The sequence below is a fragment of the Streptopelia decaocto genome (genome assembly GCF_964273445.1).
Source record: "Streptopelia decaocto genome assembly, chromosome: Z".
Lineage (NCBI taxonomy): Eukaryota > Metazoa > Chordata > Aves > Columbiformes > Columbidae > Streptopelia > Streptopelia decaocto.
Genome location: NC_138657.1, coordinates 44,854,238 through 44,880,966, shown reverse-complemented (window position 1 = coordinate 44,880,966; position 26,729 = coordinate 44,854,238). Strand labels below are relative to the sequence as shown.

The window sequence follows — 26,729 nt, the reverse complement described above, 5'->3', positions numbered from 1 at the left end:
AGCATGAAGCTGAACCTGACAATTTCATGTAGGATTTGTAATAGCTAGAAAACTACGGCAAAACCAAGCAGCAGTAATATGACTGAAAACGGAAGAAACGGACCACAGAACGTGATCATCTTACCAACTAACACATTTTCTTCAATTCAGAATATGGGAGACTTCCAGAACATAACTGCTTCAACCAAAAGGAAAACTAGGGAATATACCTGGAATGTAGTTAGTCTGTACTTTCTCACACACATAATGCATATATTGAATATATGTCATTTGATTCAGATACCAACTTTACAGCACATTTGGCAGATTCATAGTTGAAGCCTACTGGTGGTAAATTTAGTAAAAAACTGACATTGCGAATGTTTATTAATTAATCACTTATAAAATTCTAACATTTATTATAGCTGTCTCCTAATAATGCATCTTCAAACTTGTTTAATCACAGAAGGGTTTGGGTTGGAAGGGACATTCAGAGGTCATCTAACCCAACTCCCCTGCAGTGAGCAGGGACATCTTCAACCAGCTCAGGTTGCTCAGAGCCCCATCCAGCCTGGCCTGGAATGTCTCCAGGGATGGGACATCTAGTGCCTCTCTGGGAAACCTGGGCCAGTGTTTCACCACCCCCACTGTAAAAAATGTCTTCCTCATGTCTGGCTTGAATATTCTCCCCTTTAGGTTAAAACCATTACCCCATGTCCTATCTCAACAGGCTCTGCCAAAAAGTCTGTGCCATCTTTCTTATAGCCCCCTTTTAAGTACTGAAAGTCCACAATAAGGCTTCTCTTTTCCAGGCTGAACAACCCCACCTCTCAGTTTGTCCTCACAGCAGAGCTATTTCAGCCTTCTGATCATTTTTGTGGCCCCCTCTGGCCCCTCTCCAACAGGTCCATGTCTTTCCTGTGCTGAGAAAGCGCACATTGGCAGCTCATGTCCAATCTTTCATCCACAGTACACCCAAGTCCTTCTCAGCAGGGCTGTTCTCGATCCCTTCATCCCCCAGCCTGGGCCCAGGTGCAGGACCTTGCACTTGGCCTTATTGAACTGCATGAGGTTCACATTAAATTATTTTAAATAAACAAACCGGTTCCTAATGGATTTGTAAAAGCTCTTAAAAAAGGTAAAAATCAATCTACTTCTCAAGTAAAGCACTGAAACTATGTGCAGAACACTATCAAGGAGCACAGTAGTTAACAAAAAAAAAATCCATTTTTGCTAGTGTCAAGTAGAATTATATAGGTATTACTTGTAGATAAAGGTACAACAACTTGTAGATAAAGCTATAACACAATTTTGCACACAGAAATATTTTCAAGACCTAACTGTTTTTCTGATTTTGAAAGGCTGTACTGAGTACTGAATGATAAAAACAGAGAAAATTCTACACATAATTGCTTCACTCAGTATTAAAATAGTTTTCTAATTGAGTTATATGATAATTTGTATTATTTTCATTGAAAAATGATGGTGGTAAAGAGGGGGAAATAAAACAAACAATAGGTATGTCCAAATTCTCTGAACTGGGTAGTTGCAGCTTCTCTCCTGTACTCTCGCAGGACTGGTTTGGGAACTAAAAATAAAATAAGGACAAATGCATTCATCACATGAAAATCAAATACTGGAAAAGAAGACCAATCAAAAATGCTTATTGAACCAACTGAAATTATCACATCTCCATCCTTATCTTGTGTTTCTAATTAACAGGAAAAACTGAACTATCTAAACAATAGCACATGGTAAAAATGAGGTTGAAGTAACCAATGCTTCAACCTCATATGAATTAAATGAAGATGAAATGACTACACTCTTGTGTAGTCAACCACTCTTTTCAACCACTCTTTTAATTTCTTTTAATAACATCTTTTCATGCAGCTTTTTTTCTTTTTCCTTTCAGCCCACTCATTTCTGCTCTTTAAACAGAACAAAGAGAGAGCAAAGAACAATCTGGACACTAGAGGAGATAAAAATGCCGATCAAATATTCACTCATATGACTTAACCATTCTAAGTCTGACAGATTTTAACTTTATATTTGTACCTACCGAAACACCACAGCATACACAAAAATAGAAAACAAAGAGCAGATGAGTTGTTGCACTGGCCCCACTACTGAAAGTCTAAGGTAAAGTATGACTCAAATAGCAATTTCAGAAAGCCAGTTCAGATTTAGGTAGAACTTTAAAATATAAAAACTAAGAATAGCTGCAATTAAAAAGTGGCTTTAAAAATAATTCGAATAAACTGCTAAGCAGACTTTATTTTCATATTAACAGATCAAATGCACATAGTACTAAATCACGGTCACCTAAACTACTCAAAAAACATGTGAGGATTCTGAACAAATCTTTAAAACAGCAAATAAAACACTGCAGATAAAACCAGCATGAAGCAAAACAATTTTGTTTTGCTGCAAACTACATAATAGAAACCATTTCTAATTACATATTACTGATCCTTCTTAAGTAATAGTAATCAAAGCCTATGGGATTTTAAACAAAATAAAAAAAACATTCTGCTGATTATTCAATTTTCTCTCTAGTTACTTCTCTTACCCCTTTTTTACTCAAGAATCACTTTCAGCTGACGAAGTTTATGACAAAAAAGAACACTTTTTTTTGTTCCTTCGAAAAACTTCTGTACTTTTTACATAGTACTAAATCTTCTTCCTATTATTAATTAAACAGTTCCATTCCAATCTACATGCTCTCAACATTAAACTTAGCCATGACTAACTGGTCTTGCTTGACCAAAAAAGGAGGGAACAAGGGCTCCCAAATTCCTTGTACAGACCATGCAGTCACAGAGCCGCACTTTCAGTGTTTGGGTAAGGAGGGACTGAAGCGCCAGTGGGGCTCTGAGTCTTGAACACCTAAGAATTTGCTTACAAAGCACTAGACAGTTTAACTTTTCCCTGCTAGCTTGCCATTCCCTTGTTCAGCGTATTGGCGGCACAGCAAGTACCCATCAAGTACCCACAGATGCTCTGTGTGTCTGTGGCAGGCAGGGCTTCTAGACAGATGTATCTGCAGGCAGACCCCTGGGTTGCCCAGAAATATAGGATAAATGCTCAAACTCCTCAAACAGGGAACAGACCAAGAAAAAATTTATGTATGCTAAGCATACTACACCTGGAATATTGTGTCCAGTTCTGGGCGCCTCAGTTCAAGAAGAGAACTGCTGGAGAGAGTTCAGCGTAGGGCAACAAAGATGATGAAGGGAGTGGAGCATCTCCCTTACGAGGAAAGGCTGAGGGAGCTGGGTCTCTTTAGCTTGGAGAAGAGGAGACTGAGGGGTGACCTTATTAATGTTTACAAATATACACAGGGTGAGTGTCACGAGGATGGAGCCAGGCTCTTCTCGGTGACAAACAATGGTAGGACAAGGGGTAATGGGTTTAAGCTGGAACACAAGAAGTTCCACTTAAACTTGAGAAGAAACTTCTTCTCAGTGCGGGTGACAGAGCACTGGAACAGGCTGCCCAGGGAGGCTGTGGAGTCTCCTAATCTGGAGACATTCAAAACCCGCCTGGACATGTTCCTGTGTAGCGTCATCTAGGTGTTCCTGCTCCGCCAGGGGGATTGGACTAGATAATCTTTCGAGTTCCCTTCCAATCCCTAGCATTCTATGATTCCATGATTCTATACTAAAATGCAGTTTGGTTTTCAGTAAAACACACTTTAAAGCTTTATGAACTAGTCTTCTAGAGTAAGGATTTGCCAATTAACCTGTACTAGTAGCTCAAAAAAACCCCACAAAACACTCAGGAGTGCCTCTGTCATCACTGCTAGAATTACTACTCTTGGTTGATTTTTGTCCCGATTCAGAAATTCTGTTTATGGTTACCAATCAAATTCAGAAGAATTAGCTCATAAATAAAATAAGCACACACTACAGGCAACCACATAAAAGCAAAAATAATACTGAATATTGGAGAAAATAAGACTGGTAAAATAATACTGGAAATGCATATTTTGATATATTAACATGTAAAAAGTATGTTTCATTGAAGTATGATGCTTTCCTGAAGATACTGTTTGCTTGCTTAGTTGCACTTTAAAAGTGCAGTTTTCTTCAGGATGAATCTACAAAAAATCTTGGGTTTGCCTTCAAGGAAAGTGGTAGATATCTGTGACAAACTCCTGTGACAATCTGTGATAATAATAAACAGATTTTGTGAAGCTTTTGAAAGCTAAAAAGTAAATGAGGGAGAGAAATTTTTCCCTACTTGTATCACAGTATGTGTAACTCAGGCTGGGTGCATTGGCAAATCTACAACACTAGCTAAGATTAGATTACAGCTATTTTCCTGATTTGAGATCTATCTGACATATTTGTATTCAGCTTTCTAACTGAAAACAATGAAACAATGAAATCTTCACCTGGTAAGACATTTTAACATGTATCTTCTCTCTGAAATACATTCTCTGAATCACTATTAGCTTTGTAAACACACCTTAAGAATAGCTTTTCCTATTCACTGCTAACTGCCAATGCATCTTTCAGAGACACCATGAAGCCACATTGCCATCTGTAGTAATTAGAACAGATCTAATGCACAGATGAGCAGGGATAACCTTTTTCCAGAGTCAAAAAAAAAAAAAGAAAAAAAAAAAGAAAAAAAAGGAAGGTAGCAATAGCACATCTCCAAAAATAATTGTTTCTAAAATTATTTACATTTAGTTATTCAGCTCTACTATTTTTCCCCTTGGTTTTATTTTCTAAGAACACAAGAGTTCTAAAACGGCACTTCTGATATAACATTGGTCTGACAGTTACAGAAATTATAAAGCAATAGAGCATTTATGAGGCTAGTGTAAACCACCAGTGCTATTACTTGGTCTGATTTTTCTCTGATTTTTATGCTGTGATTTTCATGGCAAACAGAGCTGGGCTGAAACACATTCTATCATGACAGAATGTTGGGACCCTTGTCCTACTTTTACTCATGGTGTTTACAATACTTGTCTGGGATTTCCCAAAAGGAATATTCCTTAGTTTTATATTGTGCATTAGGTTGTTGTTTTTCTTTTTCTTTCAGCATTACTGATCATGATCTTGTAGAAGTGTTTCAATTAACTTGTGCTTCAGAATAATTTTCCAAGTTTTGGAAACAGCATAAGATTACTTATGCTTCCTTAAGTCAAGTCAAACACACAAAAAAGAGCAGATAACATATAAACAACGCTTACAAATAGTAAGTACACTGTGATATTCTGAGAAAAAAAAAAGTGGAAATTAACTACATTCCTTTTGATACAGACTGACTATAAGCAGCTCCATAGCAGAGTCAAACTGAAGAAGAAATAACCAAAAGGAACGGTAGGAACAGAAATAAAGTACCCCAATAGCATAATGCCTGATAATCTTCCATATTTTAGAGAAAGTAGTCCGGGAATTAATATTTTAATATACAGACATTTTCTGCTAAACCAGTGGATTTTCTGAAACATACTTGAAACGTAACATAATTTCTTTGTTGGCCATGCAAGTAAATTTCAACAGGATATAAGCCTCACAGATTGCCTTTTGCCATGGTTCGTTGTCAGCATATGAACTATGCTCCTTATAATGCTAATTACTATGGTGACTTATTTTGAACAAATGAACAAAACAGTTTTGAATTAGACATGCAATAATGATCTCCTTTCAGAAAAATAAAGCATGTAGTCTTTTTTAAAAAAAATTCTAGGGATCACTCCTGTTGAGAATAAACACCATATACATTTAAAGATGTAGCATTTCCAATGATAAAAATTACAATAGTGAGAAAAAAATATCTTCCTTACCTATGTATACAATTTTTTGATTCGAGATAGGCCATACCAGAAGCAGCATCTAATGAAAATTTCACCAGCTGTTTGGTTTTTAGCTCATCCTTTTTTTTTCTTAAAAAGGACAGGAAATCACCTCCTAGAAAAACAGACAGGTGGACAGTGAGAAAAGATAGATAGGATATTCAAGTTTAGCTGTCATTAGGGGTGCAAGACCAAACAAAATGCAACTATTAGCTGTTCTCCTCAACCTATCAGTTTAAGGTTAGCCTAAGGAAAAGACAGAACTCACCTCTCAAAATCCACTTTCCCTAACTTCTCTTAAATACTCGGTGTTTTAAAGTGGAAGCTGCACAGCATGTTTTTGATGTACCCAAAATCTTTACCAGTGTACACTAAATATGGACTTATATGAAAACTGGCAACAAAAACAGTTGATAATTTGTGATAAATATACTTCTCTAATCACAGAATAGTTGCTGTAGGGGTTTATAAAAATTATTAATAAAGAGGTTAGGTCATATTAGTTACACAAGAGTGGTGTTTCTTAAATTCTACACTGATGTTTCTGGATGTGTAACAAAGCATTTTACTTCTTTGGGCCATGTTAGCTGCATTTTTGACACTAGCAACTGAAGGCAAACAACTCTTACTGTAACTTCACAGTGTTCTACCTTGGAGGAACAACGTTGTTGTCCTCCTGTCTTAGGAGTGGAAGGATCAGCATGGAGGATTTCCAAAAGGAAATTTGTGTTTGCAAAAGAAGTTTCTGAATAACTAACATCCCATCATGCCCATTACTCTCAGGCTGAGTAACAGACAGAGAGAGAATCAAAAGCTGACTGGATGCTCTTGACTCTAAAGTAAATCTGAAATACCTTCCGTTCTACAAAAGACAGTTACACACATCTCCAAAACCTGACACAGCGAATCTTGGGATACTGAGATTTAAATTATAATGAGATCTTAAAAGAACAGAAAACTATTGCAAACTGGACTGGGTAACAATCACCCTTCCTTTAATCTGAGAGGTTACTGACGTAGTATGGTAACTGACAAAAGGTAGGTATTGCCAGAGAGAAGAAATATAAACCCTACGTTGAAATATGTGTAATTTTTAATACATTTTAACAGACTTATCTGGCTATAGCAGACAGTTAATGATTTTTAAGGAATTCCCCCCTCCAACACATAACAACAAGCTCATGAAAATTATTTTATTTGTCTACTGAGAACTCATTGCTCTGTACATAGGAATCATCTTTTAATTAGTATGATTACTTCAGTAAGATTAGTAAACCAAGGAAGCTTACAGAGAAAACAAATAAGACCATCCTAAAAAAAAAACAAAACCAAAACCAAACCAAAACCAAAACAACAACAACAACAAAAAACAAACACCAAAACAAACACTACCCTCAATCAACCAATGTTCCAATATTGAAGACTGAGAATTTATAGCCCCTTTCTGCTGGAAGAACCGAAAACTGAGATAAGCTCAGTTTGATATACTACAAAAAGAGATGTCTTCTCACACAGCTGTACTAAAAACGAAAGAACAAGTGCTAAGAAAATTCTATTTATAAAAAGTGTTACAACAACATCACAGTGAATCTAAACTGATATTCTTCACAAATTATATAAATTCTTTGTACAAATGAGTTATTGCTCTCCACAATCAACAATAAAAATCTGTTCTCAAATAACAAGATACTATATTCATTAATAAAACAGCACAGTATACCTTGAGCTGTGTACAGTATATTTTATGCCTATCATAAAAACACAGTTTTACTAAAATTATCTTAGTCTATCTCAGAGTCTCAATAGTGAAAAAACTCAGCAGAGGTGTGTTTTCACTAGCAGTTCCATTTTATCTGTCCTTGCACAGAGGTAACAAAAATGTCCTTTAAATAATCTGTTCAATACTGATTTGGAAGCACTGTTAGTTGCAGACAAAATAATAGAGCAAAGTGATACACATCTCGTTCTGTATAAGATATGTAATTTTAAATTAAATCTTTATTATCTTCATAATTGTGATAGCAACCTAGGCTTAAGTACCTGTCCTTTAACTAACAGAATTACTCTTACTAGTAAATTCTGACTTTTCTGAAATTTCTGACTTTTTTCCTACTGTGGTTAATGTTCCAGCTCTTCTTCTTCACAGGAAGGCAGCCATGTGAATATGTTCAAAGCTGAGTTAAGAGGATTTCACTAATTCACTATTTGTAGCACACAGCTGTTGGTAAAAATTAAATAAACAGACCAATCAGACTATGAAACAACTGAAACAAAACTACATGACTACATAAGAGTAACCAATGCTTTCTCTTATATGTGGATTTTCCATGGTATTCTACATGGCCACCTGTTATTCCAGTTAATGGCACACAACACTACCAGGAAATGAGGCTTGCTCCAACCACTCATTTTAAGTATTACAGAAATAACTAGACCATCATAGTATTATCACCAAGAAGCAATCGACTGCCTGTTTGGCTTTACAGGAGGATAAACAACAGTACTGGAGTGTCTGCCTAATACAATAGAATTATTTTACTAATTAGATGACAAAATGTAGTACATAAGCAGAAGCGCCATGAGAGCAGTCTGCTATAATTGGATTTCTGAAAACAGCCCTCCATGTATTTCACTGTGAACTATTTCCCATTATATGAAGAAATTTTAAGAGAGTGAAAATACCACATATCAGCACCTCCTAGTGTTGATCATACTTTATAGCATAAAGTTTATGCTGTACATTAAGTAGTATTTTATAGAAATATAACAGTTCACTTAATGGTGCACACAAAAGTAAGCTTATGTTTTCCAAGAGACAAAAAGTCCTATTTGTGATCCACAAGAAGAAATAAAAATACAAGAAATGGCAAAGAAATACGTTAAACAGTTTTAAAAATATTTAATTATAGCAAACTCTGACTTTAATGGGATTTATAATCAACTATGTTCTCCTGAGCTGGAGCTCAAAATGGTACCTACCTACTTGTTCTAGGCACTCTTGGCATTATTCTGACAACCAGTATTGTCACTGAACATAACTAAAATATAGTTTTGAAATTACAGTGGGAAATCTCCCACTTATTTATTTCTAGATATAGAGACATATATTATCTATATATATCTGTATATGGTATCACACCATTTTAATGATGTTATAAATAACAATTATAGAAATATTAATAAATGTGTTAACAACAGCAATTATTAAGAATTCTGTGGAACTCTATATTTTATTATTTACACATAAGTTTTAATAAATTGGGAGAATTTCCTTTATTAAACAGCCTTGTTAAGTAGTAGTTTGTTTACAGAGTCCATTTAACTCTTCTTATATTTCTACACACATTAATCATGCAGACGCAGCATGCTTCTGGCCTTATCACTTAATGGTCACCTAACAGAGGAGTTCCATGATTCAATATTCATAACTGCTTTATAAGCTATTATAATATTATTGAAATGACCTTTATCTGCACCTGTAAGTATTTATAAATTTGAGGATTCATATGGTCAGTCTTTTGACTAATGTAAAGAAATCTGGAGTTTGTTTATCACCCAATATCTTAATCCCATATGTATTATCAATGAAACCAATCCAAACATAGCTACTTAAAACTATGAATTTAAAATAGCAAGTATGCATCTGTAGCAATTCTAGAAGGCAAGTTTTTTAATAAACTAAGTGGCTATTTGTCAAACTATTAAAAATGTAAGGCTTTAGAGATGCTGAAGCATTCTTTTGCCTTAAAACAGTATGCCTTTTTAACTAATTAATCATTTCTGTGTAATGCAGTGGTTTTTTTTAATTTTTTGTAAGTAGTAACAAAAACTGTAAATAAATCCAAGTTTTTTCAACTATCTGCAGAGTACTATTGCAAAATCCACTTGAAACTTCATTCTTCCTTTTAGGCAAAGCAAATAAAAGCTGCCAGAAGGGAGGAAGGGAGGAAGGAAAGAAGGGAGGGAAGGAGGGAGGAAGACAGGCACTGAGAGCCAAGGACAGCAGCAACAAACAGGTAAACACAGAGAAAACATTGCTTGCACCAGGACTGCGATGCAGATGACTTTTTAGCAGAACACCTGTGATGACACCACAATGGAGATGACTTGCAGAAAATAACTACACTGCAATAAAATGAAGATGAGAAGGTTACAACACATTATATGTGCTATTTCACTTCCCTTTAATGGGATGACAGCCCACAGCCATACTATGTTCAAAACAAGAAAACTATTGACAATGGTCAGTAACCTTGCCTTAGATTTAAGGTGGATCAAATAAGCTAGAACATGAAGCCAATGATCCTCCCACACTAGCCACTTATTCCCAAATAGCATAAAAGACTTTCCAAAATCGAGTCTGTCATTATCTGTCAAGCAGAAACCAGAAATGATAGTGAGACATCAACAACCAGTATCCCTTATACTCTGTGTTGCACAACACAATCCTGTCCACACTGCTTGGACTCTGTGTTTTGGTATTGTGGCTAAGAAGATACAGGACTACAAGTGAGTAGGCACAACCTACTTCAGAACTTAACTAAAAGCAAAATAATTTTCCCCTAGGAAGTCTCCCAATTAGTTTTGTTTCATTAAATCTTATAATTGAACTATGCTTAAAACCCCATGATCATTAGCCATGAAACGGAATCCAGAATAGAAAGTCATGATTATCCATGTGAAACAGGACATACATGAGGAATGGAGGGGTTTAGTCTAAAGAAAAAGAATGAACATTTTTTTAAATGTAGACACCTTAAATAATAGATATTTCTACTTAAAAGTTGTTCCAGGTAAAGCAAAAATAATAACATGGAGGAATACTAACAAATAAAACTAAAGAAATAAGATGCGTATAGAAGTTCTTGTAGCTAACAAAACACTTGGATGATTTTTTATGTTTGGTTGTTTTTATTCAGTTTTCAAACAGATTCATCTACTTGCTGATTTATTTTTGTACAATCTTGATACAAAATATAGTAACATCAAAGCCTAAAATATTTTAAAAATCAAAACTGTGGTTTCAAATGTTACAATAAAAGAAGACTGTATAGTGGGGCTTTGGTCTTGTTTTATCAAATAGAGAATCTCTAAGCTGAAATGATTTTTAAATCACCACCACCTACACCCCAATGAAGGAATCTGACCATTTCTCCTCTTCTCTTAATATCCTCACAGCTGGAAATCATGCAGCAAATAGGAAGGCAGAGGCCCATGTGAATGTACAAGACTGAGAAGAAGGGAAGAGAGGAAGAAAGAGCGGGGTCTGTATGTGTGCATGTGCATGTTTACCACACAGATTAAAGGGGAGAGGGAGAAGTTGGGCACACACAGGGAAAGAAGGAATCCACGGGAGGGTGTCTGGTTCATAGGGTGATATGACCAACAAGACAGAAAGTAGCAGAGCCAGAAGCATGGCAGGTTGCAGACAAGTAAGGGCAAACAAAAATGGAAGATGGAAGCTTACTTGAGTGCAGGAGGAAAGGATAAAGTGAGAGACAAAACCAAAATCTAGAGAAACGGACATGGGTCATATTAATATTAGCGTGGAGAGAAACTGTAGGGCAGACAGAAGGTGGCTTCAGCAACAGCTGGGTATTGAGCCAGACAAGTTATTACACTAGAGAAAAAAATAAAAGAATTGAATGGAAAACAAAACCAGGCAGGCACTATCACTGTTAAAAATCTGCACCCTATCTCTAATTTGAATTTGTCTAGAATTTGACTAATCTTTTTTTTTTTTTTTCATTCATTTTTGAGAATGTGCAGTAAAGATTCAGGATGTGACTAAGCTAGAACACAGATCTGAAATCTGCTGGCAAAAGACAGCTACTGAGGATACACAATACAACCAAAGGGGCAGATCAAACAAAACTTTTTTGAAGTTTTAAGGGATGTCTAAAGAGAAGTAATTGGAAAAAAAAATATGAATGATTTCTATAGATGTCACTGCCTCCAGATGCAGGAAACTGAAAAAAATCCCACCATACAAAGTAGAAAACACAGCAGCTGAATCACATAATGTGTAACTAAAGGTTAACCTTTTTTTCAGCACAGCATTCCAGGTCTGTGTACGAAATCTGCTGCACCTCAGAGACGGCAAGGCTAACCTCAGGCTCAGGTAAGCCATAGGGTACTTCAGCTGCTCTTAGCAGCTCTTAGCTGCTCTTAGCAAAGCTCTTATTTATTCAAGATGATAATTCATTTAGCAGAAAAGCTCAGATAATATGGATATTGCACATCACATCAACAAATAAATTATACATACCTCAGTCTCAGCACTGAAACTTTTGTTATAAATGGGCTCATTGGCTTCAGTGCAACTAACAGCAGAAATACATGGAGTCAGCTGTGATTTGGTGCTATACCCTAAAGTATCAGTACAGACAGAAGAGTAATTCCACAGAAGTGAGTTAGGATTTAGTAGGTTGTACTAGCTCTATCTCAACACCAGTTATAATGCATCTGTGTGTATTTCTCCAGTTTATACCAAGTAGCCTTCTTTTCCAACAAATGCCAAAATAAGGGCCTGACAGGTCAGGCAAAATACTGAAGCTTTACTTGGAGATGTTTGTGACCTAACAAGCCCTGCAGAAGTAAAAAGTGCTATAACACACAGAAAGTAGCAATGGAGTCACCTCACTCTCAGAAGAGATGGAGTAAGCCAAGCTGGACCAAAGCCAAATGCATGTAGGATAGCAAGAACAGGGTGCAGAGGTAATCATGGAGCTTGGGTTAAGAACAGCTTATCAGATCCTGCTACAGGCTCTTTCCAAATGTGTCTGGGAGCCAGCACAGCTGAAATCAAGCAGTGCTGCATCTGAGTTAATAAAACCCATCACCTCTGAAATGTTTCTGCATCAATGGCACAGGCAATTTGCATTCCAAATGATTCAGTACAAATCTGAACAGGTTACCTTATCCAATTGCAAAGATGGATGTTATGACCTTGCTGAACTCCACCTTGAAAGCTATTAATAGCTACATATGTCTAGATATAAGCTGAACATACATAGCTGAAACCCAATTCAGACAACCTTACCATACTATTAGATTACTGGATGTTGTCATAGCTGTTTATATGGACAAGCATAGCTCAACCTGTTTCCAGCTACAAGTGTTCACTAGATCTACTCTAGAGTATGTCAGCATGAGCACAGATAGAACAAGGAACACAAACTCTATGTCCAGTTAAGTAGGAGGTTGCTTTTTTTGCAATCACCTATCCATTATCAAATAGGAATCCTATGGTGGTATCAGGAATGCACACTAGTATTTCAGAGAAATGTCTACAAAGCTATTAGTATCAGAGTGAAAAAATGTCCAAAAATGCTCACTGGGGGGATGTGCGGGAATCACGTCTGGAGCAGATCACTAACAGAATAGAATATGGCCACAGAATGGATTTGGAGACAAGAAACAATTTCTGAAAAACTGTTCAGAACTGTATGAAGCAAGGATCTGATGCAGAAAGGAGATCCAGTTTTCATAATATTGTAATACATAATAAACTCACAATGTATATATATATGCTAGAGGAAGCTAAATTTTAAGGCTCAACAGACAAGGCAGATCCTTGAATTTTCTGAATGCCTGACTTACCAAGAAGAAAATTCATTCAAAATATTTCTGGTGATGTGATTTTAACTATGTTGATTATAAAACTGTTTAAATAGATAGAAACCTGAAACAGAAAGTAGACAATCAACTTGTGATTTAACAGTCCACAAGTTAAAAGGAGTAGGTCACAAAAAAATGTGACTACAAGCTACTTTCTAAAACCTTGAATAAACTATTGGAACATATAAAGATGTTTACATCTACTATAAATTAGACAAGTGCTTCCAGAGAGAGCTGGTGCAGGCGTGATGACAGTGCTTATCTTGACAACCTGTGCAGACTCTTTTTGCTGGAGGGACAGAGGCACCTTGGAAGGTTCTACAAGATAAACTGTTGAAATAGTTGCACGAAATGGTAACTGCACCACAGGATTACATGCCTATCTTAAGAACACTCCATTCTAAAAGACACAGTTCATGAACATGCAAATTTCCTACCTCTAAATTAAATTCTTCTATCAGAGCAAGCTAAAATTCAAGTCAATTGAAATGAACGTAAAGAAGAAGAAAGAATCTTGTGGCTTGGGATTGCTTTTTCCATCTTACAGATTACATTTTATTTTTATTTGTTTTTCCCCTAAACCTAGGAACAGAAAAAAACATTCAAAGTCAAAAGAGACCCCTGCAATATGATTTTGCTTACATGGGAAATTGCATGATAAAATAAGAGTAAATAAAAACAAACTTCAGTGATCTTGAGTGTTTCAGTGAACTAAAATCCCTTATTCTCAAAGCAGAAACACCATAATGAGATCCATGATCAATAAGAGCATCACTAAGTTGGGATCAGGAAGATAATAGTGGAAAAATGCTGTGTCGACTCTGAAAGGAGAAAAGAATAGGAAGCGGGTTTTGTCAACTTCTTCACCATTTTCCTGATAATACTTTCTACACCTCATTAAAATCCGTCATCCATTTTTCACAGGTTATTAGTCTAGATTCTGACCAGATTACAGATAATGCTAGATGTACTCCAGGTAGTCTCTCTGATCATCATATAAATTTGCTAAAAATGAGCTGTTATGAATACTTCTTATGCCCTGTTTGGCCTTAGGAGACACTGGCAAATTGTTTTTTACCTGTTACCAAAATACCTTCTTTACCTGAATCTTTACCCGAATACCAAAGCAGCTCCTCATAATTACTTCCCTCTCTTCAGTTTTACGGTCAACAATGCAGGATAAAACACACACACATACACAAACCCCCAAAACAAAAACACTGTGAAAACAAGTACAGAGCAAAGAAAACTGAATCAATTAAATCTCAAAAGTAACAGTAAAATGCTCTGTTTTTTAGATTGATGTGGCATCAGAGGAAAATTACGTGCTTTCTTACAAAGTATCATAAACCTTACTTCTACAGAAAGCTCTGCTGTTTCTCACGTTGGAAAACATTCTTGACGAAGGCTTGTCTACATTAGAAAATTCCAGTGGTTAAGGCACAGTCTCAAATATGCAGCAACCCTCACCGAACAATTTTAAGACTAATACACCACCTTTACTGCACTGCTGCTCAGTCAGGTTAGTCAAGTCCATATGACAATACATACTCATGGCTCTATGAGCATCAAGCATTTGACAAATCTCAACACAGAGTGTTTCTATTCCCAAAATTCTTTAGCAATTCTCACTTTAACTTCTATCTTAGGATAAACTGAGTACTTAAAATGCATCACAAAAGATTATTAAAATGTTACTGTATTACGTTGTGAAATAATGCAGTATTCACATTTTCAGATCAGTAGATATCAGAAAAAAACTCCATCAAATAATATCTTTGCAACACACCTTATCAAACCATCTTAGCTGGCATTTCATTACAAAGCAGTAAGAAAAAAAGGAAGTATGCTGCAAGGAAAATAACTTAGAGCAAACTACAGGATTATAAGAGTTCTTCATAATACTAACTGGTTCAAATAATCTAATTTTTCTAAGCAGAATTTTTGAAATGTATGAAAATCTTCCACAGTATACATCAAGTTAAGAGTTGTACCCTTCTTTTCCTGGAGCTCACCTGAATAATTTCTACTCTTTCAATGCAGCATTTAAAATTCACTGCATGATATTGCAATTACAGTAAGACTTATTCAACTGTATTGTAAAATAAAACTTTTTTTTTTTTTTTGGCATGGAGTTTTCATTAGCTTTGTGCTATCACAGCATCTGAAATCTGCTTTTGGGCAGTGGAAGTAGAAGAAGAAACTGGCAGTCAAACACTGTTTTTCAGTAGCCTCACTGGATTCAGAATCAGCAGGGAGACTTAATCCACTGTATTCTCTCCAGGCATTGCTGCAAGATAAAGCTCGAGCTTATAAACAAAGCTTACAGGCTCCTTATCTGAATAATAGATTACTATTAAAACACAGCCATCCACTGGATGCATCCCACTTACTATGCATATGCTATGCAGATGATCAGCAAATGCTCAACAAATTAGATGCAGCTCACTGTGCAGAGAACTCTACAAGAAATTACAGATGCTGGATCTCACATCTTTTGCTCTCTGGCTCAAGACATCACACGATGTGTCCAGCAAGCCGCAATTACTTGCGCCTCTGTATCTAGAAACCAACACATCTGGCATCCTACATGAGTGTAGAGGGCAGGCACATTATACTGTTCAGGACCATCCTAAACTAAGAGCTCTAATAGAATATGAGAAGTAGAAGCTAGGAACCAGAAATCAGAAAATATAAGCAAAGGTAAGTGCACAGCAAAAGAGAAAGAAAGAGAAAGAAAGAGAAAGAAAAGTCCAGCTTCTAGGAACACAATATATATGCAAAAAATCAGCATATAAATGCATGGGGTGCTCCTCAAATTTTCTTTCTTTTTAATAGTCTTGATATTTTCAAGCTAGTCACTATGGTTGTTATGGAGAAATAGTCTTAACTACCAAACAAGAAGAGGAAATCTTTGTGAGAAGTTCTCCGTTAACAAAATGATGTAAGACAATTTCCAAATTGACTTATTTTCTCAGTTGTTAGTCTACTAAAAATGCACAGAAACAAAAACTATGCCTCTGTGAAATTCAGGTTAATTTTTATTGCATGGTAGTTGGGAAGCCACACAAAAACACCAGTATTGGGCCCTTGTAATCATCTGGCAAGTAGTTCTTTTTAGTTAATATTTTAATGTCATTTAGTTAAAAAAGAATAAAATTAATTATTTGCAAGAGTGCTTTAAAGGTTATTACAAATGTATCCATTATGCAATTACAAATCAACATTTTAAAGCCATCTGCTTTGCTAAATTGCTTTTTCACAGCATCTAGCTAGCATAATTTAAGCCTGAAAAAAAACATTTTTCTATGGATCTCTGTTAACTTACAACTATATAAAATATTTATAAGAGAAAATATTTAGGACTCATTGATTCCATTTCAATGGCTACCTTGGCAGTTTTGGGAACGTGAGAGGAGGAGAGGGAGAACCATTTGCTTAGGATTTCAAAAATCATTTATTTTATTTTTTGGTAACTCTCCTTGTAAATTCCTGAATGGCAGTTTTACATCACATCTCTTCTATACATGTAACTTTCCATGTTTATATGAAGGACACATTGGTGCTAGGTGCGTTTGAGCTTCTGTTTATATATGACAGGGAATATTTTAACTCATTTCTTTTTTATCAATTAGAAGAATAGCTTACAGAAAGCGATAATATATCTAAATTATACAACAAACAAATACTGTCCTACACAAAATAGAAGCACATACCTCCCAAATAATGCTCTTCAGAATACTAATTGGGGGTTTCTTATTAGTAGGTAGCCACTACAACTTACTGAAATATTTATCTGTGGTATACATGTCACATATAATAAAAACAGTTGGCTGAATATGCTCATCTGTATTCAGATAGACTATTTATTATATGTCTTTAATTGGGCAATAGTATCATCTGCTTACCTAGAAAACAGGAGAACCCAGCTCTTTAAAAAATATTCCAGAGGTGTTTTTCCTATATTAAAATGCATATTGCCTGATATATGCTTTTTAAAATGTAAAAAAGCAGCTTATGATGGTCACTGGGCACATTTTATTAGACAACTGTAAAACACATCTTTGTTAAAATATTTGTCATGAACTCTGAGTCTTCAGAAGAAATTATCTTTCATCAGCTTACTGGAGTCCCTTAACTTTATGTAAGAATCATGCTCAGCTTAGTTTTTAAAAATCATAAAGGGGATAAAGCATCCTAAGTCCATGTCATCATCAACGGTACCATCATAAAAATATGGTTACATTAACAAAAACCCACAACTTATGTCTTATCAGGCCTTCTCCTTTCTCAATTTAAAGGACCGTTTCTTCATTAGATGTTGTCTGAGAGGCTAGAATGACTGGGGTATCCTCATCCCAACTGGCTTTGGAAAAGATGCCACGTTCTGCTGGGTGATGTTCCTCCCCTTCCCACTTGTAGAGGTTCCTGCAGAAAGACCTGCAGGACAAGACTGAGAAGAAACTTGGCCCCTAGCAACCCAGCCAATGGCAGGGAGATAGGATGTGTTTTTCCACATATGCATCCCTCAAAGAGAGATTATATAACAGATGTGTGCATTACCTTAACATATTTCCCTCATTTTTTGGCAAGTGGTGGACTGTGAAAAACAAAACCAAGTCTTTCTGTACTGGAGTGCTCTGTGATGGACTGACACTGTGTGGACATATCCAGTGAAGTCAGTATTACCAACAGCAAGGTTACCCACCTACTTGACCAAGGGAACCTGTCAATGTGATCATTTTGGATTTCAGTAAAGCCTTTGATACTGTCTCTCACAGTATCCTCCTGGAAAAGATGTCCAGCACACAGCTGGGTAAACACACAATGCTGTGGGTGAGCAACTGGCTGAAGGGCTGGGCTCAAAGGGTTCTAGTAAATGGGGTTATGTTGGGCCGGGTATCAGTCACTCGTGGGGCTCCGCAGGGATCCATCTTAAGGCCAGCTCTCTTCAATGTCTTCATAAATAACTTGGATGCAGGACTTGAGGGAATACTAATAAATTTGCTGATGACACTAAATTGGGAGGAGCTGTTGACACTCTTGAGGGCAGAGAGGCCCTGCAGAGGGATCTGGACAAATTGGAGAACTGGGCAATCACCAACCACATGAAGTTCAACAAGGGCAAGTGCCAGATTTTGCACCTGGGACACAGCAACCCTGGCTGTACATACAGACTGAGGAATGAGATGCTGGAGAGCAGCTCTGTGGAGAGGGATCTAGGGGTTCTGGTCAATGGCAAGTTGAACATGAGCCAACAGTGCCCTGGCAGCCAAGAGGGCAACCGTGTCCTGTGTGCATCCAGCACAGCATTGCCAGCCGGGCGAGGGAGGTGATTGTCCCGCTCTGCTCTGCACTGGTGCAGCCTCACCTGGAGCCCTGTGTGTGGATCTAGGTAACACAGGATATAAAAGGATATAAAGCTACTAGAAGAGTGTCCAGAAGGGGGCGATGAAGTTGATGAAGGGTTTGGAGGGGAATCTGTATGAGGAGCAGTTAAAATCACTTGGTTTGCTCTCCCTGGAGGAGACTGAGGGGAGACCTCAGTTTATTATTTATTATTATTATTTATTATTATTTAATATTATTCATTAATTATTTTGGTTAATCCTTGCTACATTATCCATCCTGAAATGTCTTTATCAATGTGATTCTTAATTTAGGACATATCACTTGTTGTATTAACATACACACACACCAAGAAAAGGGATCTACCTACAAAGTATGATTGTCTTTGACAACTTGCTTTATTTCTCTGTTTACTGTTGGCACCATCTGTGTTATTTTTGCATGTAACAACAGATGCACAGATACTTAAATACGCATCTCCCACCTTCTGTATTGTTTTCATTGATGACTTTATCCAGACGCATAACTTTTAATCCAATTTACATTTGCAAGAAAGATTTGTCTGAGAGATTTGTCTGCAGAGATAGTTCATTTGTCTGCAGAGATAGTTCATAACAGAATATAGTTCATAACAGAGATAGTTCATAACAGAATCAGTAGCAGAGCAGAACTTCTCTACATAAAGTGCCACGTTTCAAAATTCCTTTTTTATTCCTGAACAAATTAAGAATCTGAATTGAAATCTGAAGCTGGAATGAAAATCAGAATTAGCCACTACTGAGCCACACCATAGCTGTCTCAAAAGACATAGCAAGTGTGTAGCCTACATGTATCTGAAATACAAAAACAGTAGAAAAAGTGAAAACTTTAAATAGAACTCAGAAAACACAGGAGAAATTCCACATTTTATGTAAATATATCTAATATTTTCCTCAGGGGAAAAACTGTCATTTATTAATTACACATCTTCTCAGCCATACATTTACAGAATACAATTCTAAGCTAAAACATACCGTTTTCAGGAACTAAAAAGAATTTCAGAGTTAAATTGCACTAACACCTTCAGGCATAAACATATTTAAGACAAAAAGCAGATACTGAGAAAGTGTTGAGTGCAAGTCAACAAGCCTACTACTATTCTGTTCTTCAAAAGGTAGCATTAAATACCAAATCAGAGCACTAATAATTATTATTTTAAGTAATTTCATCCAAAGTTGCTATTAGAAAACAGGAAAGCAGTAACACTGAATTACTGTTTCTCTGAACTGATCTAAGTAGTGTTTTGTCTTTCCTCTGCCAACTTCTTCATGGTTGGCATCCTATCATTTCTAGCTGCCTCGGTCAGTCTCGTGGTGTGCTAGCCAAGGTGTAAAATAATATAGAAATGTGTGTTGGCTTGAACATAGTGCAGTGTTTATGACGGCAAGCAAGCACGGAAGCACACCAGCAAAACAGGGTAAGAATGAGGAAGTTTCTTGCAAATTCAAAGCCAAGAGACAGAAGAATTTTTGGCATCCAAAAACTGGGCTGCAAAGCAGAAATGAGAATCAGAGAAAGGTTCTCACAGTTTTTATTAATTGATGTACATTTCCTCTAATCGTATTAGTATATTTTTGCATGTAACAATGGATGCACAGCTGCTCAAATATGCATCTGCCACCTTCTCTATATTGACGGCTTTTAGTTCCATTTACAGTGTATTATTGTGTTTCAAAAACTTGTCCAAGGCTGAACCAGAATTATAAAGGCGCTAAAATATCATGATTTATTTTGATCATCAGCGGTGTCTGGAGAAGCTGATTGCCAAAGCATGCCTTAAAACCCAGGAGACACTGCTTTTAAGTCTCTATTTTAATAAAGTTAATCACATATACAAATATAATAATCTAATATAATCTAATTAAATAAAGGCAGAAAATTCCAATAGGTTAAAGATTTCCTCAGTGCTCTTGGAGTAAAGCCAGTACTCAAGAATTACAAACAATAGAAGTCTTTGTGAATGAAGTGGTTCTTAATATCGCTTGCTATAAAATTTTAAAGACAAATCCATTGATGTATAAAACAAATACAGTGTTGCATATTAATCAGTACTAACATCTACATTTTACAGCTGCTGAGAAAATCAGCGAAGAAGTAAAACTGCCCAAAAGCTGTTATCATCCCAACAATATAAAATTCTCTTCAGCCATGGTGCATAAGATGAACTCAAGATTCCAAGAACAAATCAAGAGAAACCCACAAACTGAACAATATATTCTGGTAAAGAAAAAAAAGATTTTTGCCAAAAATGACACCCAAATCTGAGTAATTAAAATGAAACATTGCCCAGCCATGTAGTTTCTTTAAATACAAGTATCTCAACAGTCAACATATAACACTATTGTTAAAGGAACTACCATGTAACATCTTGTCAGGAAGAAAATGAAGATAGAGCTGAGATACCTTTCAGCAAATTCTGTTGTCTTGAATAGCTACAGAAAAAGTCACAATAGATTTGTGGAGCTTACTCCACCCTAAAGCTAGTAGAACCTAATATTTCCAAAGATTTGTAGCACAGGTGACTTCTGAGATCAGTCATAAGAACGCAGATAAAGAAAAATAGAAAACAATACATTTTACATTATGGAAACAATATCTATAAAAATATGCTGAGAAAAAAAATTACCTGGAACAAGTTCCATAACAATATAAATAGGCTGTCGTTGTGTGCAAACTCCTATAAGTTTTACAATATTAGGATGATCATACTGTTTGAGTATTCTGCAAAACACAGTAAGTTTATTATATTAATAAACTTTATTGTACAAACTTATTAAATATTATAGGAAAAGATCTTAAACCCTTAATGTTATTTTAATTGAACATGTTAACATTAATGTTATCATAAATAAAAAAATCAGTGTAACAGATAATCATAATTCTGTTCGAAACAGAGGGCATTCTGATTCACTAATAAATCTAGATTGAACACTGTTATTATTCTTACTGTAATTTTACCATTTGTCTACACAACTTTCATCTATGTAACTGAAATAAATATGGCCTGACATGTCTGCAGTTTCTCAAGAGCCCTTGTAATTAAATAGCATTTCATTGGTGGACCAGAAGCAGAGCTACATCAAAAAAGTATGCAGAGCATGCCTCTACACTTCCCTGCTGCACTTTTCAATGCACACTCATTCAAATTTTACTTTACGAGATTAATGCAGTAAGTTTTAGAAGAATATAAGAACAGCAATTTTAATTTGGGGAATTAAACATAAACATTTACATCTTACATGATACTTTAATAAGAACACTTGCAGCCTAAAACATCATGTTATGATTTGTAAGTGAAATAAGGACAAGGAAGAATTCTACAGAGACCTTGTAATTTAAATGTTTCATCTACTATTTGCCGATTTAAAGCACCTCCTCTTTTCTAGGATCAAGGATAAAATACTGACCTACCTGGTACATACATGTTTAGTAAGAAATAACACACTTCATTATTTTTTTTCAGACTAGCAGTGGCAGGCTGCTTAATAAATGAAACATTTCTGCAGTTGCCAAGTTACAAGCTGTTTAGAATTATTCAATAGATATGGTGGCTGATCTTCATCACTAAATGTAGACAGCATCTTTTACTTTTCCAGTTTAACTATTTTGAAAGTAAAAATGAAAACATATGAACTTCATAGCAAGAGGGAGCATGTTAATTTAAACAATTGTAAAATTATCTCAATACACCCTTCTGCCATAAGGTCTCAGAACCTCATATCTACATCAGCTTATACTGAGAATACTTAGCATATTGCTGCGTGATTGTCATTTGAAATGTAAGTATGCAATCACATGCTGCCTGACACAGCATAAAATATCTCTACTGAGTGAACTCTTCGTACGAAGAGAAAATTACTAAATGGGGTCTATGCGGTAATCTTGCCACATTTGACCAGCTCTATTAATCGTGCATGTAAGGCAGGACTAATGACTGGTATTATCACATTTAAATTAACAGCATCTTCCAGTCTTCTTATCCCACTCCTCAAGGCACATTTCAGAAGTCCTAAATAGAAGCACTTACAACAACAAAACTGTGTTTTATACGCATAGCTTGCATTGCCAAAGAGGCAGTTTCAGCAAGTGCAGATGCTACTGCATTCACATGTTAAAAATACTGATGTTTAGTTACCAGGGCAACAGTTGTGGCATGTACTGAGAAAAAGAAAAAAAGGAAAAAGTTTGATTACTGTTTTGTTGAATTTTTCTGAAGATCAGATTTTGTAAAGCCATCCAGAAATAAAACTTAGAAAACAAAAAAAAAGCATATAACAAACATATATTTCAATTAAGTATAGAGAACCTACCTGGCTTCTGACAGAAATTTTATTTTCAACTCCTGAGGAAGATCTTCTTTACAAGTTTTTACAGCAACAGGTGTTTTATCCTTTAATGTTCCCTTATACACTTCACCAAAATTACCCTGAAATCAGGGAAAAGAAGTCATTCTAAGTAAATAAAATCTTCACAAATCTCCAGAAAATAATACAGACAGCTAACGTAACTGGCACAGAACACTGAAACGTGTTTATGAAGACGAATGAGGTTTTCTTCCAGTTACTAATATAGTGGAGTTCACACAGACATAGTACATCTATTATATGGACATAGTATATGAGTTCTACTTTGATCTTGCTGGAAAGAGGAAAAAAATACATTAATTGTGTAACTGCAATTTTCTCATAAAACCTCTTAGCAAATTCTAAAGTCAACAGACACTGATGATAGTACTTATTGTTTCTTATTCTTACTTTCATTTTCACACTATTTTATTTTATCAATAGTTTTTAACTAGCAGTCCGTAAGAGACCAAAAGATGATCTGTGAAACTAGGACAAAACACATCAATGTATCATAAACATTCTCATATATACAAGAAAGAAAAAATGCTAAGTAAGAAAAGTGAAAACACTGAATATTATTTTCTTATCAGAAATCAGAACCACCGCAAAAAAATACATTGTTGTGTCTGCCCTGAAAAAATTACATGATCCACATTTTTTTTTAAAAGCCAAGCTCAGCTCTGGTCTGTAAAGGCAAGTATGTAAGGCCACACATTTAGACAAGACTCTATAAAGTAGTGCCTTTCATATTCAGATTTTTTAGATCTTCAAAAACATACCCGCAGGGCAAGTTGTTATTTTTTTAGCTTTCATAGAAGAAAACTGAAATAATAAGGATCACAGAACAAACTCCATCATATGTATTTTTTACTTAAATAAAAACAAAAGAAAAATTAATTAGGACACAAATTGAAGGAAGAAAGAGATTGTGGGGTATATAAAGAACAGTGGCATCAATGAAAAAACTCAAGTGAAGAAAAAAGATCAAAACTGAACACTTCATACTCTTAGTTAAGTTTTGTATTTCCTATAGAATAAATAAAATTCAATTTTTAGTTTACATCTGATAACAGTATTGCCAAAGGAAGACAGAAAAATGAAAAAATAAATTCACAGATAGAAACCAGTAATGTGCTACTAGTAACAAGGGAAGAAATTTAGGCCTAAACGCAGATTTCCAGTATTATATATACCCCAGGATAAGGAAGACATAGCTGGCAAGCAAGGTGTAGGATCTATGACAGCAATCTGCCCTTCTAAAATAGTGCTTCTAGAGGTCAGGACAATACCCCTGATACATAAAATTGTACGAGGTGCCCAAAGGTAAGAAGTTGAGTCACTCCCAATGCACTTCTACTCCAGCCTTCTGGTCAGATGTATTCAACATTCAGGGCTACTTAAGTACTGAAAATACCTTTTTTTTTTAAACTTAAAATATTTAATTATATACATATGATTTTTAATATAACATGTTCATTTCATACAACCTTTTTTTTTTTGTGGGGTATTATAGAATTAATACTGAGTAAATAAACAGACCATTCATTTCTGTGGTAAAGGAAAATCTTCATCTTTTCTAAAGTCTGCATCCTCTTATGCATTAAGCTTTCCGAATTTTCCTCATCTTTTCCAGGCCAGTCAAGATTTTATAGACCCTCAAGATTTCTCACTTCCATGATGAATGGTTGTAATTTATTTAAGATTTTTTCATATGGACACTGATTGTCCCATCATTCTTTTCTTCTGACTATATGTTTTTAGAGATGGATGCACAACCAATTTATACTCTGTTCCAATAAGGTTTTTATCCCGTTCTGTATTTTTTAAAGAATATATCTTTCCATAAGAACTTTTTTCAAGACTTCTCGGTCTCTTTTGAATATTAAAAATGTTTTGTGCCAAAAAAATACAACGCACATGTAAACTCAGTTTACTAAATTAACCAATTTTCAGATTGCTCTGTCTTTACTCACCAACACTAATTAATTTGTAATTTTTATCAGGACAAAGCTTTTTTAATGCCTGAAACATCTTTTACTTTTCTTCCTTGACACTATTCTGTTTAAGAATGTGAAGCTGTCACAGTACCTACATTTTATGCAGACACAGTTCTGTCTACCAGTAGATAATACTTGTCATCATCTTACACTGCCAAAGAGATTTTATCTTGGGTAACAGAATTTTCTGACTATTTTATTCCCCTGTTTCTTCAACAGTTTATCTGTTCTTTTAGTGTGTATCACAGTAAGAAGGAAATTATTGCTTTCATTTATCTCCTCCTCATTTAGGGCTATTTTTCGGTTTTGGGAAATGTTTTGGAACATTGTGTCCAGAGTGGCACTCACAACTGTCTTTGTAAGTGCAAAGGTGCTAAAAATATAACTGAGGTACGAGGCTTACCTGATTTTAAAGACTTAAAGCTCCTAAGCAGAATTTGTGATATAAGCTACACTATACAAGAATTCATTTAATACATATATGATTGTGAAGTTGCCTAACATTCAATAAATCATACAAAAGCAACGAATATTAGTTTTAACAAATATTGATCTAATCATCTGATATCAATTTTTATGCATAAATAAATAAATTGATACATAAATGTATAAACATAAATCTATTGATGTTGCAACAACATTTTTATAAGACTACCCAAAGTAAAACAGCCACATCATGTTGTATAGAAATCTAGTTAGCTTAAAAGGCTACCAAAAGAGAAACCTATGTATGCTAATTAAACAGTTTCAGCACACGTTATTATTTACCAGTAAATGTGATTTGCATTTATTTAAAGTGCAATGCTGTTTTGTGTATTCAAGTAAAAGAACTGACATAAAAATTGCATACCACAGTAATTTAAAAGAAAAGGTAAACAGAAAAGGTGTAGGCTTAATGACCAATACATACTTATTTAAATGTTACTTAGCTCACTTGATCACTTACTTTGCCCAGTAATTCTCCCAGTGTGACATCTTCATGATTAAGAACCCACTTCTTATCCTATGGAAAGAAAAGGAAAGAAAAATTTTCAGTCTGTGCAAATATGTAAGACAAAGTTTCTATAAGATACATTTCAGTAGAAATGGATGTAAAGAAGCATTATATTCAGACCATTTAATCAAAAGCATACCAGGAAGTTTCAAATCTAAGTATTCATAAAACAGAGTTTTGAAAGCTTCTTATACAATCAAATACTGAAATATACTATACCGCAAATTTCTGTCAGAAGAATAAGCCTACAACATGACATGATGCACATAGATAGAGCACTATGCAAATTTTCATACAGATTCTGGAAATGGTATCTAGCACTGCTTTTAACAATTACCTGTGTCAAAACCAAATATGAAAACTTCATTTTAGCATACAAAATAACTTATTGCTAGATCTCCTCAGTGTACATGAAAAAGAACTGATTTTTCTAGTTATTAACAAGACACATATTTGCATCTCTTACATCTTCTGTGGTAGTTTGATATACTACAGGCAACTATTTGAAAAGACAACATAACAAATACCAGTTAAAGTATCTGCTCAGTGTTGATGACCAACACTAGAAACAGTCCGCAACAACCTGAAGACAT

At 35.3% G+C, this 26,729-nt stretch overlaps 1 protein-coding gene across 3 annotated transcripts in view; it reads right to left on the bottom strand.

Moving 5' to 3' along the window:
* The window catches only part of FER (FER tyrosine kinase), a 162,659-nt gene that overhangs the window by 36,848 nt on the left and 99,082 nt on the right, over positions 1–26,729 (bottom strand). For all 3 annotated transcript variants that reach the window (XM_082075066.1, XM_082075067.1, XM_082075068.1), the window contains 4 exons: positions 26,089–26,145; positions 23,110–23,225; positions 21,426–21,520; positions 5,783–5,906 (listed from right to left, as the gene is read on the bottom strand). In XM_082075066.1, the coding sequence (XP_081931192.1) occupies positions 5,783–5,906; positions 21,426–21,520; positions 23,110–23,225; positions 26,089–26,145 (392 nt within the window). The remainder of the gene's footprint in view (positions 1–5,782; positions 5,907–21,425; positions 21,521–23,109; positions 23,226–26,088; positions 26,146–26,729) is intronic.